The sequence below is a fragment of the Schistocerca nitens genome, chromosome 12, assembly GCF_023898315.1.
Source record: "Schistocerca nitens isolate TAMUIC-IGC-003100 chromosome 12, iqSchNite1.1, whole genome shotgun sequence".
In the NCBI taxonomy this organism is placed as follows: domain Eukaryota; kingdom Metazoa; phylum Arthropoda; class Insecta; order Orthoptera; family Acrididae; genus Schistocerca; species Schistocerca nitens.
The window spans coordinates 125,953,455-125,969,838 of NC_064625.1; the positions used below are offsets into that span (position 1 = coordinate 125,953,455).

Below are 16,384 nucleotides of genomic sequence, written 5' to 3' on the forward strand. Positions count from 1 at the left end.
TCATCTTTCTTTTTAGATATATTTTTTCCACGTGGAATGTTTCCCTCTGTTATATATATATATATATATATATATATATATATATATATATATATATATATATATATATATATCTAAAAAGAAAGATGCTGAGACTTACCAAACAAAAGCGCTGGCAGGTCGATAGACACACAAACAAACACAAATATACACACAAAATTCAAGCTTTCGCAACAAACTGTTGCCTCATCAGGAAAGAGGGAAGGAGAGGGAAAGACGAAAGGATGTGGGTTTTAAGGGAGAGGGTAAGGAGTCATTCCAATCCCAGGAGCGGAAAGACTTACCTTAGGGGGAAAAAAGGAAAAAAGGAGGAAAAAAGGACAGGTATACACTGGCACACACACACATATCCATCCACACATCCGGGTGTGGATGGATATGTGTGTGTGTGCCAGTGTATACCTGTCCTTTTTTCCTCCTTTTTTCCTTTTTTCCCCCTAAGGTAAGTCTTTCCGCTCCTGGGATTGGAATGACTCCTTACCCTCTCCCTTAAAACCCACATCCTTTCGTCTTTCCCTCTCCTTCCCTCTTTCCTGATGAGGCAACAGTTTGTTGCGAAAGCTTGAATTTTGTGTGTATATTTGTGTTTGTTTGTGTGTCTATCGACCTGCCAGCACTTTTGTTTGGTAAGTCTCAGCATCTTTCTTTTTAGATATATTTTTTCCACGTGGAATGTTTCCCTCTGTTATATATATATATATATATATATATATATATATATATATATATATATATATATATATATATATATATATAGATAGATAGAGGGAAACATTTCACGTGGGAAAAATATATCTAAAAACAGAGATGATGTGACTTACCAAACGAAAGCGCTGGCACGTCGATAGACACACAAACAAACACAAACATACACACAAAATTCAAGCTTTCACAACAAACTGTTGCCTCATCAGTTATAGTTATAATAGAGGGAAAGATTCCACATTTGTTTTTAGATATATTTTTCCTACGTGGAATGTTTTCCTGCGTGGAATGTTTGTGTTTGTTTGTGTGTCTGTCGACCTGCCAGCACTTTCATTTGGTAAATCACATCATCTTTGTTTTTAGATATATTTTTCCTACATGGAATGTTTCCCTCTATTATAACTATATATATAATAGAGGGAAACATTCCACATTTGTTTTTAGATATATTTTTCCTACGTGGAATGTTTCCCTCTATTATAACTATAATGTCTGCTTGTGTCTGTATATGTGTGGATGGATATGTGTGTGTGTGCGAGTGTATACCCGTCCTTTTTTCCCCCTAAGGTAAGTCTTTCCGCTCCCGGGATTGGAATGACTCCTTACCCTCTCCCTTAAAACCCACATCCTTTCGTCTTTCCCTCTCCTTCCCTCTTTCCTGATGAGGCAACAGTTTGTTGCGAAAGCTTGAATTCTGTGTGTATGTTTGTGTTTGTTTATGTGTCTGTCGACCTGCCAGCACTTTCATTTGGTAAGTCACATCATCTTTGTTTTTTAGAGGGAAACATTCCACGTGGGAAAAATATATCTAAAAACAAAGATGATGTGACTTACCGACGAAAGCGCTGGCAGGTCGATAGACACACAAACAAACACAAACACACACACAAAATTCAAGCTTTCGCAACAAACTGTTGCCTCATCAGGAAAGAGGGGAAGGAGAGGGAAAGACGAAAGGATGTGGGTTTTACGGGAGAGGGCATACCAACGCTTTCGTTTGGTAAGATACAGAATCTTTGTTTTTAGATAAATTTTTCTTATGTGGAATGTTTCCCTACAAAGGTTCTGGAACTTACCAAACGAAAGCATTGGTATGTTGATAGAGACACTAACAAACACAAACATACACACAAATTTCAAGCTTTCGCAACCAATGCTTTCGTTTGGTAAGTTACAGAATCTTTGTTTTCAGATATATTTTTCCCACAAGGAATGTTTCGCTCTATTATATATAGAGTCAGAAGTGTCTGCGAGTTTCCTCAGCAACTTGAATTGGAAGGTGAGGATTTTCTGAGCTCTGTTGTGACTGAAGATGAAACATGGGTGACTCATCACATGCAGTGAGACAAAAAAGTAGTTGTCACAGTAGCATCAGACTAATTCGCCATATGCCAAAAAATTCAAAACCACAATTTTGGGAAAAAAAATCATGGCTTCAGGTGTTGAGGGACTGAAAAGGCACTATGGTAGCCAAATTTCTGCCTCAGTGGGAGACCATTGGTGCACAACAATACTGTGAAAAACTAAAAAGTAGCACTCAAAGTAAAGAGAGGGGAATGCTGATAAGGGGAGTGTGTTTGTCGCATGACAAATCCCGTCCTCTCACAGCCTTCACCACCGAGGCAGTGTTCTCATTTGGGTGGGATGTTTTGAACCACCCCCATATACTCCCAGCTTGGTGCCATCAGAATACTATCGTTTCACCTTCCTGAAGGCACTCGTGAGTGGAATTAAATTTTCACGCGATGAATAGGTGCAGAAAAAGGTTTTGAAGTGGGGGAAGGAGCTGGTGGAAAGTTCTTCGAGGAGGGCATAAAGGAGCTTGAGCCAAGGCTCATCACATGCGTTTAATGGGATTGATGATTATGGTGAAAAAATAGTCAACAACTGTGAAGGATACCCTGTAAATGTTTTTCTTTAAATACAATTTTCCTCAAATAATATAAAAATCTACTACAGTTACTTTCTCAACATGCCTCGTATATGAACTGAGGAGCCCACCTGGATAGCAAGCACATCAATGCAGCTACTGTTGGGACACATGGAGGCACCCCAGATCCATATCGAAACTGCTTGACAGATTAACTATAGGGCCGGTATGCCAGAGAGACTGGATGTGGGTTTTAGGCAGTTTTCCACATCTACTGATCTAAATATTGGCCTGGTTCCTGAGTCCCATCTCAAGTTACACAAATCACAAACACTTTAAAAAAACATTGTCACATTTGACCAGGCAAAGTACACAAGGAGCAGGCAGAAGGGGTTGTTACGTAAGCCAAATGTTGTGCAAAAAATGTCAAATTATCCAAATAAAGTGGTGATGACTGTTTTAGGAATGTCCTCTCTTGAGTAACCAATTGCACAAGACTGGTGGCAGCACTAACATGGCAACGATTAATACAACTGTGTTGAGGGGATATTTATATCATAATTTTGTGCGTCTTCTGTCGTTCCTCAGCTGTAATATGAAACATTGTTATCTTCGCAGGGTTTTAATGTTTTTTATTGATGGTCTAAGTGGATACTGCTAATTACAGAAGAATGCATGGGGAGTCAGACTAACCCAGCTGTACCACCTACATTCATGCAGCCATCTAGAAAAATCTGAAGCTACACCAGATGCTGGCAAGCAAAATACAAAGCATTCCTCTGTAAATTGGCGATCACACAGCCATGAATGTGACTGGTTGTGCACTGAGAAAACAGTAGACCGCATTATTCATGAAATCAAAATAAAAATATTTCAAGGAAACTGGGAACACTTCTCCAAAGGGGGAACTGGAAAAGCTTCTCCAAAGCCTATTGCTAGGTTAATCTCCCTGGACATTGAGTTAGTGTGCAACTGTAAAATTGATAATCTCTCTAAATGTTTACTTCCTATAACTTTACACTAGTTTGTAATATTTTGCTATCTTTGTTTTATACCATATTATTTTTCTGTTTCATGTGTGTCATACTTTTCTGTGGTTTTGCCATATGCTAAACAAAATAAAAATAAGTTTCCCTTTTTAATATTTACTATTTTACTTTATTTCAGATGAACCTGAACCAGAGCTGACAGTGCAGCCGGTAAGTGAAATGTTGCTGCTACAGTTTTGGGCAGGTGGTAGTTGACTGTGCGGGGGTGGGGGTTGCTTGCTTGATTTAGAATGTGTTCTAAAACTGAAAGAAAGTCAGAAAAATGAGCAAGAAAGGAGAAAGGTAGTAACTCTATTTCACAAAATGTACAAGGGCTATTCAGAAAGCAGGGAACGTTTTGGCATTAAAAAAAAATAAGTATGAGAAATACATTTTATTATATACATCTCAAAGAGCGACCGACATACTACTTTTCCACATAGTCACCAAATACATTGAGGCACTTATCATAGCAGTGGACAGGCTTTGAAAAACCTGCATCATAAAATTCTGCCGCCTGAGACTTCAGCCAGTGAGTCACACCCACCTGGAGTTCCGCGTCATCATCAAAGCGCTATGTTGCAAGCCAGTTCTTCATCTTGGGAAACAGGTGGAAGTCGCTTGGTGCAAGACCGGGGCTGTAGGGCAGATGGAAAATTTCCCATTTGAATGAATTAAGGAGACCTTTAGTGCGGTTTGCCGTGTGAGTTTGGGCGCTGTCGCACAAAAACAAAATTTTGGATGTCAGCTTTCCTCGACATTTGTTTTAAACTGCTCTTATAAGGGTGTGCGAAGTTTGACAGTACCGGACAGAATTTATGGTTGCTCCTCATTCGAGAAAATCAATTAGAAGCACGCCTTGCCTATCCCAAAACACTGTCGCCATCAACTTCCTTGCTGACGAGGTTTGCAAACATTTTCTTGATTTTTGGGGGGACGTTGAGTGCCCCCACTCAATGGACTGTAATTTTGTCTCGCAACTGACGTGTTTCTCCCAAGTCTCGTCACTGGTTATGATTTGATCCAGCAATGAATCACCATGACTGTGGTAGGCCTCCAGAAATGTCAATGTTGCTCCCACTTGCTGTTCTTTATGGTGCTCTGTAAGCATTTTGGGTACCCATCATGCACAAAATTTGTGGTAGTCTAGCTTTCGAGTGACAATTTCAAACAAAAAAGCCATAAAACTTGTGAAAAAGAAAGTGAAAGCTCTGTTATTGTGAAGCATCTGTTTTCACGAATCATTTCATCGACTTTAGCGACAAGATCGTCAGTCACAATGTTCGGGCATCCACTCTTCTCTTCATCGTGAATGTTGGTTCGACCATTTTTAAACTGAATGCACCATTTCTGGACAGAGCATTCACTCATTACGTTGTTTCTGTACACAATTCATGACAACTTTCTATACGTTTTAGGTTTTTTGCCAACAAAAACCATATCGGAGACCGCACCTCACAACTGGCGGGATTTTCGATTGCAGCACATATTTCAAATTCAAATATTGAAAAAACCAGTTGCACAGAGATGTTCCCGCTGTCAGGGATGGATGCTGACTGAGCTGCCGAGCACACACATATCAAAATATATGCGATCGGCACATGCTTAGCGGCGTCAGATGGTAACGTTCCCTACTTTCTGAATAGCCCTCGTATATTCAAAATGCAGTTTATAGTGAAGATGAAAAATGCAATATTGACATGATTTAAGCACTAATCTTGAAATATGTGAGAAAAAAACAAAACAAATAAAACGTCCTGTAGGAGACACGAAAAGAAATATATACCTCGATGTAATACAGTTTATCTCATGGGAAACATTTTAAAAAGAGGAGCTGGTGCTTATAATCGCAATACCAAATATGAAATGAGGAAACTTGTGTATGAGGTGTGTGAGAAAAGTAATGAGACTGACAATGCTGTATTGTTCTACTTGTGTAGACCACAGTGTTCATCCCTTCTGGATGTCAGTTCGAGTTTCAGCTGCATACAGCCATCGCGTGATTTTTGAGAGCACCATCAATAAGCTGTGTTTTTGTTGTGTGTTAAGAAAATTGAACAGCCAAATTGAAAGCAGTATTATGCCATCAAGTTTTGTGTTAAATCTGGAGAATCTGCAAGTGTGACCTTTGAAAAGTTGAAACAGGTTTTTGGGGAACATTCCTTATCAAGAGCACCAGTTTTTCTCTGGCACAAATCATTTCTGGAAGGTTGAGAACACATTGAAGATGACCCTCGCTCAGGAAGACCTGCAACTTCAAAAACCAATGAAAATGTCAAACATGTGCATGCACTTGTGAGAGTATTCCTCCAGGACAAACTGTCAACCAAGTGTTTTACAAAGATGTCCTTGAAAGACTAAGGAAAAGGGTGAATCAAATGGGACCGGACACTGCACACAAGTGGCTGCTGCATGACAACAACATTCCATGTCACACGGCCATTTCCATCACGGAATCTTTGACCTCAAAAGTCATTCTTGTTGTTCCTTAACCTCCCCCCCCCCATCCCCTCCCCACACCATTTCACATGTTCTGAGTCATTGTGAATCTTTTCTGGTCCCAAAATGAAATGTTAAAAGGATGTTATTTTGGGAATCTCGAGGACATTCAGAAGAATGTGACTGACATGTTAAAGGCTGTACTGGTTGAAGCCTTTCTGCACTGCTACCAAGACTGGAAATGATGACTCTAACGGTGTAGAGCTACCGAAGGGAACTACTTTGAAGGTGACAGTATTAATGTTTGGAAAAAATAAAAACTTTGGTAGATAAAAAATCAGTCTCGTTACTTTTCTCATGCACCTCGTACATCTTACAGTGTAAATTTCTCTGTACCAAACACTTTTGATATTGTGACATAAATTTTTTGCCTTTGATGTAAAATTTCTCCATTTTGAAATTCAACAACTGAAATCTTTTGTTTACGAGTTTCTTCAAGTCGTTGAGATGTTACCAGCTTTTAAGCTGAAGGAGAAGTTGATAAACACTTCCAGATTGAAATATTTGAATGGTACAGTTTTATGGGCAGTGTTGTTCGTGATTATACCATTGCAGAGGTTTGATTCAGTGTTCTATTGACCAGTTGTGAATTATTTGCTCTTGTTTGAAAATGTGCTGTAGACTTGTAATGTGATGATTAGTTCTAGTACACAAATGGTTTCACCCCCCATTATAATTAATTGTTGAGATGGAGGTGGAAGGTGAGCTACATTTTTCTGATGTGTTAGTCGAGTGGTAGGGAGACAGATGAGTCAGACATTTGGCATTCAGGAAGCCAATCCACATTCCCCAATCAGTACATGAATGCAAATAACTTCAGTTCAGTTTCCTCATGCTGAGAAATTAGAATCAGTGATCTGTTTGACTCGGTAAAAACTTTCTAAAGATGCCGGCACCGTAGCTCAGTGTGTCCACTACAACCAAATACCAAAAAAAATGGTTCAAATGGCTCTGAGCACTATGGGACTTAACGTCTGTGGTCATCAGTCCCCTAGAACTTAGAACTACTTAAACCTAACTAACCTAAGGACATCACACACATCCATGCCCGAGGCAGGATTCAAACCTGCAACCGTAGCGGTCACGCGGTTCCAGACTGGAGCGCCTAGAACTGCACGGCCACACTGGCCGGCCCAAATACAATGGGAAAAAAAGCTAAGGTCGCAAAAACATTTCTTTAATTACAAACAATTGGTTTTGACAGACTTTGTTGTCTTTAGGTCTGTAACATAGTGTCTTTACATGGAATATATTCCGTATCATGAGTTATCATCTAATATATGAAATAAAAGTTTGAGTATGGCATTACTAGAAATGGAAATCAAACTATACATTAACGTAAATGTTTGTTATATAAAAACATGTGCATTATAAAATGTGTTCATTTTGAGTTGTATATCATGCCAAGTTGCTACATGGATAAAATGTAACACATTGTATAAAGGTTTGTTGTAAATACGAGGGCTATCCACAAAGTGCATTACGTTTTGGAATTAAAAATAAATAAAGTATTGGAAATTTTTTTTATTATATACAGATGAAAGCCACACTTAAATACTGCTTTTCTACATAGTTGCCATTTAAATTAAGGTACTTATCATAGCGATGGACGAGCTTGGAAATTCCTTCATCGTAAAATTCGGCCACCTGCGCCCTCAACCACGTGGTTACCTCTTCTTGAAGCTGTGCGTCGTCATTAAAATGCTGCATAGCCAACCACTTCTTCATTGCTGGGAATAAGTGGAAGTCGCTTGGTGCCAGGTCGGGACTGTACGGCAGATGAGGAAACAACTCCCACTTAAAAGATTCGAGAACTTCACGAGTGGCATTTGCCGTATGGGCCCGGGCGTTGTCGTGAATCAGCAAGATCTTTGAGCCCAACTTTCCCCTGCGCTTGTTTTGTATTGTTCCTCTGAGGTTGTGCAGAGTTTGGCAATGCCTTTGAGAGTTTATTGTAGTGCCTCTTTCCAGGAAATCCACAAAAATCACACCTTTTCTGTCCCGAAATAAGAGGTAACCACGTGGTTGAAGGCGCAGGTGGCCGAATTTTACGACGAAGGAATTTCCAAGCTCGTCCATCGCTATGATAAGTGCCTTAATTTAAATGGCAACAATGTAGAAAAGTAGTATTTAAGTGTGGCTTTCATCTGTATATAATTAAAAAAAATTCCAATACTTTATTAATTTTTAATTCCAAAACATAATGTACTTTGTGGATAGCCCTCGTAAAGCATTTAAAATTGAAAAGCATCTTGTGCACATCGCCATTTTTATAGGACAAGATTTTTAAAAATGTAGCAGGATTTTGGTATTATAATGTGTATTGCCTTACAACGGGAGCTTGGCATGTAAAGGGAATGGAAGTGCTTGATTTATTCATTTGAGGAGAGGAGCAGAGAGGAAAGCTTATTTTCAGATTTAACAAAAATAAATATTTTATTGGAGGTTTGTGTCTGTTAACCATAACTTTCTTTCAGTTGTCATTTTGTAACAGTCTAGTTCTACAGTAACGGAACCATTTCTTTTGCAGACTGGAGGTGGAAGGGAATATGGAGAAAGACCCAGTTTGCCACAGACCAATGTGGAATCAGTTCCTATCCCTGGACCTAGGGTAAGTCTTACTAGATTGCAATAACAGTACAGATTAGAATAGATTGCAATTCACTGTGCAGAGGAGATGTTGAACAGTGGTCTGTTCGATTTTTAACTACAGGACAAAGACCTTCGCCAGACAGAGAAACACAAACACATTCACACATGAACATCTCACACACATATGGCCACTCTTATCTGTGAACTCCAGGGGTGGCCGCGACATTGAATATCTGTTACAAATCGCAAGTTATCGAGAAATCACAGTTTTCACAATAATAATGTATCAATATCTGGTTTTGGCCAAAGGCTTCTTCAGAAAGGGAAACACACACACACACACACACTAAAGTAAGATGTGCTTGCTTTGTTTCTGAAGAAGGCTTTGCCTGAGGGCTATTATTTCACTACTGATGGTATTGACAAAAGAAATTTCTGACTTTTGCTGCATTGGGGCATTGAAATACACTCCTGGAAATGGAAAAAAGAACACATTGACACCGGTGTGTCAGACCCACCATACTTGCTCCGGACACTGCAAGAGGGCTGTACAAGCAATGATCACACGCACGGCACAGCGGACACACCAGGAACCGCGGTGTTGGCCGTCGAATGGCGCTAGCTGCACAGCATTTGTGCACCGCCGCCATCAGTGTCAGCCAGTTTGCCGTGGCATACGGAGCTCCATCGCAGTCTTTAACACTGGTAGCATGCCGCGACAGCGTGGACGTGAACCGTATGTGCAGTTGACGGACTTTGAGCGAGGGCGTATAGTGGGCATGCGGGAGGCCGGGTGGACGTACCGCCGAATTGCTCAACACGTGGGGTGTGAGGTCTCCACAGTACATCGATGTTGTCGCCAGTGGTCGGCGGAAGGTGCACGTGCCCGTCGACCTGGGACCGGACCGCAGCGATGCACAGATGCACGCCAAGACCGTAGGATCCTACGCAGTGCCGTAGGGGACCGCACCGCCACTTCCCAGCAAATTAGGGACACTGTTGCTCCTGGGGTATCGGCGAGGACCATTCGCAACCGTCTCCATGAAGCTGGGCTACGGTCCCGCACACCGTTAGGCCGTCTTCCGCTCACGCCCCAACATCGTGCAGCCCGCCTCCAGTGGTGTCGCGACAGGAGTGAATGGAGGGACGAATGGAGACGTGTCATCTTCAGCGATGAGAGTCGCTTCTGCCTCGGTGCCAACGATGGTCATATGCGTGTTTGGCGCCGTGCAGGTGAGCGCCACAATCAGGACTGCATACGACCGAGGCACACAGGGCCAACACCCGGCATCACGGTGTGGGGAGCGATCTCCTACACTGGCCGTACACCACTGGTGATCGTCGAGGGGACACTGAATAGTGCACGGTACATCCAAACCGTCATCGAACCCATCGTTCTACCATTCCTAGATCGGCAAGGGAACTTGCTGTTCCAACAGGACAATGCACGTCCGCATGTATCCCGTGCCACCCAACGTGCTCTAGAAGGTGTAAGTCAACTACCCTGGCCAGCAAGATCTCCAGATCTGTCCCCCATTGAGCATGTTTGGGACTGGATGAAGCGTCGTCTCACGCGGTCTGCACGTCCAGCACGAACGCTGGTCCAACTGAGGCGCCAGGTGGAAATGGCATGGCAAGCCGTTCCACAGGACTACATCCAGCATCTCTACGATCGTCTCAATGGGAGAATAGCAGCCTGCATTGCTGCGAAAGGTGGATATACACTGTACTAGTGCCGACATTGTGCATGCTCTGTTGCCTGTGTCTATGTGCCTGTGGTTCTGTCAGTGTGATCATGTGATGTATCTGACCCCAGGAATGTGTCAATAAAGTTTCCCCTTCCTGGGACAATGAATTCACGATGTTCTTATTTCAATTTCTAGGAGTGTACGGTAACTCAGTGGACAGAGGAAAATTTGTACCGTATTGGAATTCGACACCAGATTTCCCACTTTATGAGAGCGATTGCCATAACTGCTTCGGCTATCCGAGCACGTCTCCCTTCTGTCCCAAATCTCCATATGACACATACTACAGAGTAGCGTCTTTTCCTCTTCACTCACACTTCTACTGTATTCCCATGAGAGGTCAGATATTAGTATGCATCTGCAATGAATGATCGGTATGCTGTCAGGTGTATATATAAGTATGGTGTCTAAAAACAAAGATGATGTGACTTACCAAATGAAAGTGCTGGCAGGCCGACAGTCACACAAACATACACACAAAATTCAAGCTTTCGCAACAAACTGTTGCCTCATCAGGAAAGAGGGGCAGGAGAGGGAAAGACGAAAGGATGTGGGTTTTAAGGGAGAGGGTAAGGAGTCATTCCAATCCCGGGAGCGGAAAGACTTACCTTAGGGGGAAAAAAGGACAGGTATACACTCGCACACACACACATATCCATCCACACATATACAGACACAAGCAGACTTATGTGTCTGTATATGTGCGGTTGGATATGTGTGTGTGTGTGTGTGTGTGTGTGTGTGCCTGTGTCTGTATGTGTGCGGATGGATATTGTTGTGTGTGTGTGCGAGTGTATACCTGTCCTTTTTTCCCCCTAAGGTAAGTCTTTCCGCTCCCGGGATTGGAACGACTCCTTACCCCCTTCCTTAAAACCCACATCCTTTCGTCTTTCCCTCTCCTGCCCCTCTTTCCTGATGAGGCAACAGTTTGTTGCGAAAGCTTGAATTTTGTGTGTATGTTTGTGTGTCTGTCGGCCTGCCAGCACTTTCATTTGGTAAGTCACATCATCTTTGTTTTTAGATATATTTTTCCTACGTGGAATGTTTCCCTCTACTATAATCATATCATTAATTTGAACCCAACAATTACGTTTGTTATTGTCGCTGTTGCATTTCGAAATCTTTCCTGTCGTCTTATTTTCTCTTTATTTTCTCATTCTTTTTTTACCAGTAGTCTCACTTTTTATTCACCTTCCCCTTTTTACCGTAATCTACTATGCAATTTTATCCCGCCTATATATACTCAACAATACGTATCCCACTTCCAAACCATAACCAAAAAAATTTTATTTTCCGCTTTCAACACTACCGCTGCTATAAAATCCACCGTTTCTAGTTCAATAACAGCTGCTTTCACGTATTAAACAACCATTTCGGCTAGTTCTAATAACTTTCACTTTATTTCCACTTTCGTTTTTCGCACATCACTGATCATTTTTAGCCGCTCCCCACAGGTTTTAACGTCATTATTTCTTCGTCAGACAATTGTTAGCCCCATTTTCCTAATCTTTCACCACACCAACACTCCTTTTAATACATTTACACGTTTTTTCGAAATTTTCCCGAATTTCTCTGTCCTTTAACGTGTTTTAGTGGCAACACAACCACCTAACGTTTATGCACATCGCTATCTACCAACCCAAGTTCACCACAGGATCAACTTAACCAACACTTTTTCGCGTTTTTTCATACCAGATCTCCAGTTGATTTCTAGTTCACCTTTATCTCTCCCCATATATTTTATTTTCATTTCAACCTCATGTTACACTTTCCACCTTCTAATAGAAAATATGTCTGCTTGTGTCTGTATATGTGTGGATGGATATGTGTGTGTGTGCGAGTGTATACCTGTCCTTTTTTCCCCCTATGGTAAGTATTTCCGCTCCCGGGATTGGAATGACTCCTTACCCTCTTCCTTAAAACCCACATCCTTTCGTCTTTCCCTCTTCTGCCCCTCTTTCCTGATGAGGCAACAGTTTGTTGCGAAAGCTTGAATTTTGTGTGTATGTTTGTGTGACTGTCGGCCTGCCAGCACTTTCATTTGGTAAGTCACATCATCTTTGTTTTTAGATATATTTTTCCTACATGGAATGTTTCCCTCTATTATAATCATATCATTAAGTATGGTGTTTGTTATTTTGGACATTGATCTTTCTGTGCAAATGCACTATAATGTCTGACCTCTTGTGGGAATACAGTAGGTCTGCGAGTGGACAGGAATAATGGACAGGGGACACTACTCTGCAGTGTCTGGCATATGGAGACTTCGGTCACAAGGGAGACATGCTCGGAGAGCCGAAGTGCTTAAGGCGACCACTCAAATACAAATTTTCATCTGTTGCCACTAGGTTATTCCAATGCCTCAATGCAGCAAAAGTTGGGAATTTATTTTCTTTAAATCACCTACACAATAATGCTCTGGTATTCCAATCTCAATTAGCGCATGGGATTAACGAACACGTATATATTTCTGTGCGAGCTCTGTTTTCCTTATTTTATTATGATGATGTAGGTTGGCATCAACAAAATGTTTTTGCATTCAGAGGAGAAATTTGGTAATTAAAATTTCATGCGAAGATCCCACCACAATGAAAAATGCCTTTGTGTTAATGATGTCCACCCCAAATCCTGTATCATGTCAATGGCACTCTCTCCCATATTTCTCGATAATACAGAACGTGATGCTCTTCTTTGAGCTTTCTCTATGCACTCTGTTAATCCTATATGGTAAGGATGACAGACCGTGCAGCAGTACTCTAAAAGAGCAGGGACAAGTTTAGTGCGGGCAGTCTCTCTTGTAAATCTGTTGCATCTTCTAAGTGTTCTGCCAATAAAACACAGCTTTGGTTCGCTTTCCCCACAACAATTTCTGTGTGTTGTTTCCAATTTAAGTTGTTCATAATTGTAATTCCTAGATATTTAGTTGAATTTATGGCCTTTAGATGTGACTGATCTATCATGTAACCAAAGGTTAATGGATTCCTTTTAGCACTTATGTAGATGACTTCACACTTTTGATTATTTAAGGGGCTCCGGAACGCCCTATACTTGCAATGTTAAAATAACGCTTATAAATTACATCTTTCCTCACAAAGTATTTGAGGTAGGAAGTTGAACTTTTTACAGATTATTTATTGGAATATGGGCTACAACTTAACACAGGGATTTTGCAAAATTTTAGTTCAGTTATTAAACATGATTTTTTTTAATTGTAATGAAAATTCACAACATTTTTTTGCAATTTTTTATTTATATATTCAAAAATATACAGTTTTTTGGAAAAAGGCTGTGTTAAATTATGCAGAAGGTACTGTGTAACATTTACTGAAAGTTTGAAACAAATATGTTTGGAAGATCCCTAGAAAACATGTAATTAGTATGAGAAAATAAAAGTTTTGGGAATCGAGCGACAAAGATTGGATTAACTTTTTAGTGCATTCCAGGTCCATAGGATGGATTATCTTCATCCTCTGCAAACTCCTCCTCCAGCTTCCTCTTGTTCTTCCTCCTGTTTACTCTTGCTTGTATTTCTAGACTCTTTACAGCTCTGTCTGCAGCCCGAAGGCGTTCCTTGTCTAAAGCAAGCATCGCTCGTTGTTGTGTTCGTAGATTTTGCTACCATTTTCTTCAGTTGCAGTTACTGCAACACTGTTCCAAAAGGTGGTCATGTATGAACACTTATCACATTTCAGTTGTATTTCACTAGCATGTCCTACGTGCTTTATTATGGAGAGTTCCAGACCAACTTCACTACAATGAATACATCTTACACAGTTTGAAAAAATTCCTTTGAGAACCGACATATCAAATATTTCATTCACATCCGATTCGCCCATAAAACATTCATAGTTTTCACTCATTGAACCAAGCTTCTTCTGTGAAGTATTTTCTTTCCCACTTTGACTGCTATGGGCAGGTGTACTTGAGAGGTTAGGTTCACTCACTTGGTTATCGTCTTTATTGTTTACAGTAATAACACATACCTTTGGCTTTCCAACATTTCTCCTTTTCTTAAAAGCCCTCAGAGGATTTCTAATAACTTTACTTTTACTCATTATTATACTTCAACAAAACAGAGACTCAAGAAACAGAATTAATTACGAATATTTTCGAGATAACGACAGAGTAAATAAACATGAAACAATCGACAATCACACCAGCGATATATATTGAACCATCACAGGTTAGCCACAACACATACTTTATCTCACATCACTAAAATGTACCTGATGAACACGGACGTTAATAATAACACCATTTGACAGCAGTTTAACAGCGCCACAGTGGGTCACGCCCATGTAGAACACATTTCAAAAAAAATTTAAAAATAGTTGTAGTCTTCGGAATTGAATAAATTATATATCTATTAAAAGGTGATAGTCTGCAGATTCAGAAAACGCAATAAAGTAAAAATTGAACTTTTCATGATTTTGAGCCTTTCTGGAGCCCCTTAAGGTCAATTGCCAGTTTTTGCACCATACAGATATCTTTTTGTAAATCGTTTTGCAATTTGCTTTGATCTTATGATGAATTTACTTGACAGTAAATGGCAGCAGCATCTGAAAACAACATAAGATGGCTGCTCAGATTGTCTCCTAAATCGTTTATGTTGGTAAGGAACAGCAGAGGGTCGATAAAACTTGGGAAATGTCTGATATCCCTCCTGTGTTATCTGATGACTGTCCGCTCTATGAACAGTGACCTCTCTGACCAGAAATAACGAATCCAGTCACATAACTGAGATGGTGTTCCATAAGCATTCACTTTCACTAAAAGACGCTTGTGTTGTACAGTGCCAAAAGCCTTCTGGAAATCTAGAAATATGGAATCAATTTTAAATCCCTTGTCAATAGCACTCAACAATTCATGTGAGTAAAGAGCTAGTTGTGTTTCACAAGAACAGTCTGCCTCGATAGTTGAGTGGTCAGCATGACAGAATACCATGCAAAGGGACCCAGATTCGATTCCCGGCTGGGTTGGAAATTTTCTCCGCTCAGGGACTAGGTGTTGTGTTGTCTTTATCATCATCATCATTATATCATCCTCATCAACATGCAAGTTGCTTAAGTCGCATCAACTCAAAAGACTTGCACCAGGCGACAAGTCAACCTGACGGGAGGCCCTAGCCACATGACATTTCATTTCACATCACAAGAGCGATGTTTTCTAAATCTATGTTGATTGTGTGTCAATAGACCATTTTCTTTGAGATAGTTCATAATGTTCAAATGCAATATATGCTCCAGAATCCTGCCACATATCAACATTAATGATGTGGGCCTGTAATGTAGTGGGTTACTCCCCCTGGTGTGACCTGAGTAGCTTTCCAGCCTTTGGTACAGATTTCTCATTGAGCAAGCAGTTGTATATGCTTGTTAAGTATAGAGCTATTGCATCAGCATACTGTGAAAGAAACCTGATTGGTATACAGTCTCAACTGAAAGACATGCTTTCATTAAGCAATTTAAGTTGCTTCACTACTCCAAGGATGTCTACTTCTAATTTATTCATGCTGGCAGCTGTTCTTGATTTGAATTCTGGAATATTTACTTTGATGAAGGAAGTCCAGAAGGCTGTGTTTAGTAACTCTGCTTTAGCAGCACTGTCATTGACAGCATTTCCATTGTTATCACGCAGAGAAGGCACTGATTGTGTGTTGACACTAGCATGCTGTACATATGACCAGAATCTCTATGGATTTTCTGCCAGGTTTCACTGGGTGTCTTTTCTAAAATCTACCCAATTTCCTAGATCTGGAGAGGGAAGAAAAGATATAAAACAGAGAATGAAAATTGAATAAAGTGCAGTGTAATATCTCTTGAATTCAACTACCAAAACCTCAAAACCATACTCCTTTTATAATAACCCCTCAAAGAAAATTACAGTTATCTGCCTGTGTTAAA

At 40.5% G+C, this 16,384-nt stretch overlaps 1 protein-coding gene across 2 annotated transcripts in view; it reads left to right on the forward strand.

The window, feature by feature from the left end:
- LOC126215318 (collagen alpha-1(I) chain-like) overlaps positions 1-16,384 on the forward strand; it is a 324,350-nt gene that overhangs the window by 172,456 nt on the left and 135,510 nt on the right. For both annotated transcript variants that reach the window (XM_049941998.1, XM_049941999.1), the window contains 2 exons: positions 3,782-3,813; positions 8,672-8,752. In XM_049941998.1, the coding sequence (XP_049797955.1) occupies positions 3,782-3,813; positions 8,672-8,752 (113 nt within the window). The remainder of the gene's footprint in view (positions 1-3,781; positions 3,814-8,671; positions 8,753-16,384) is intronic.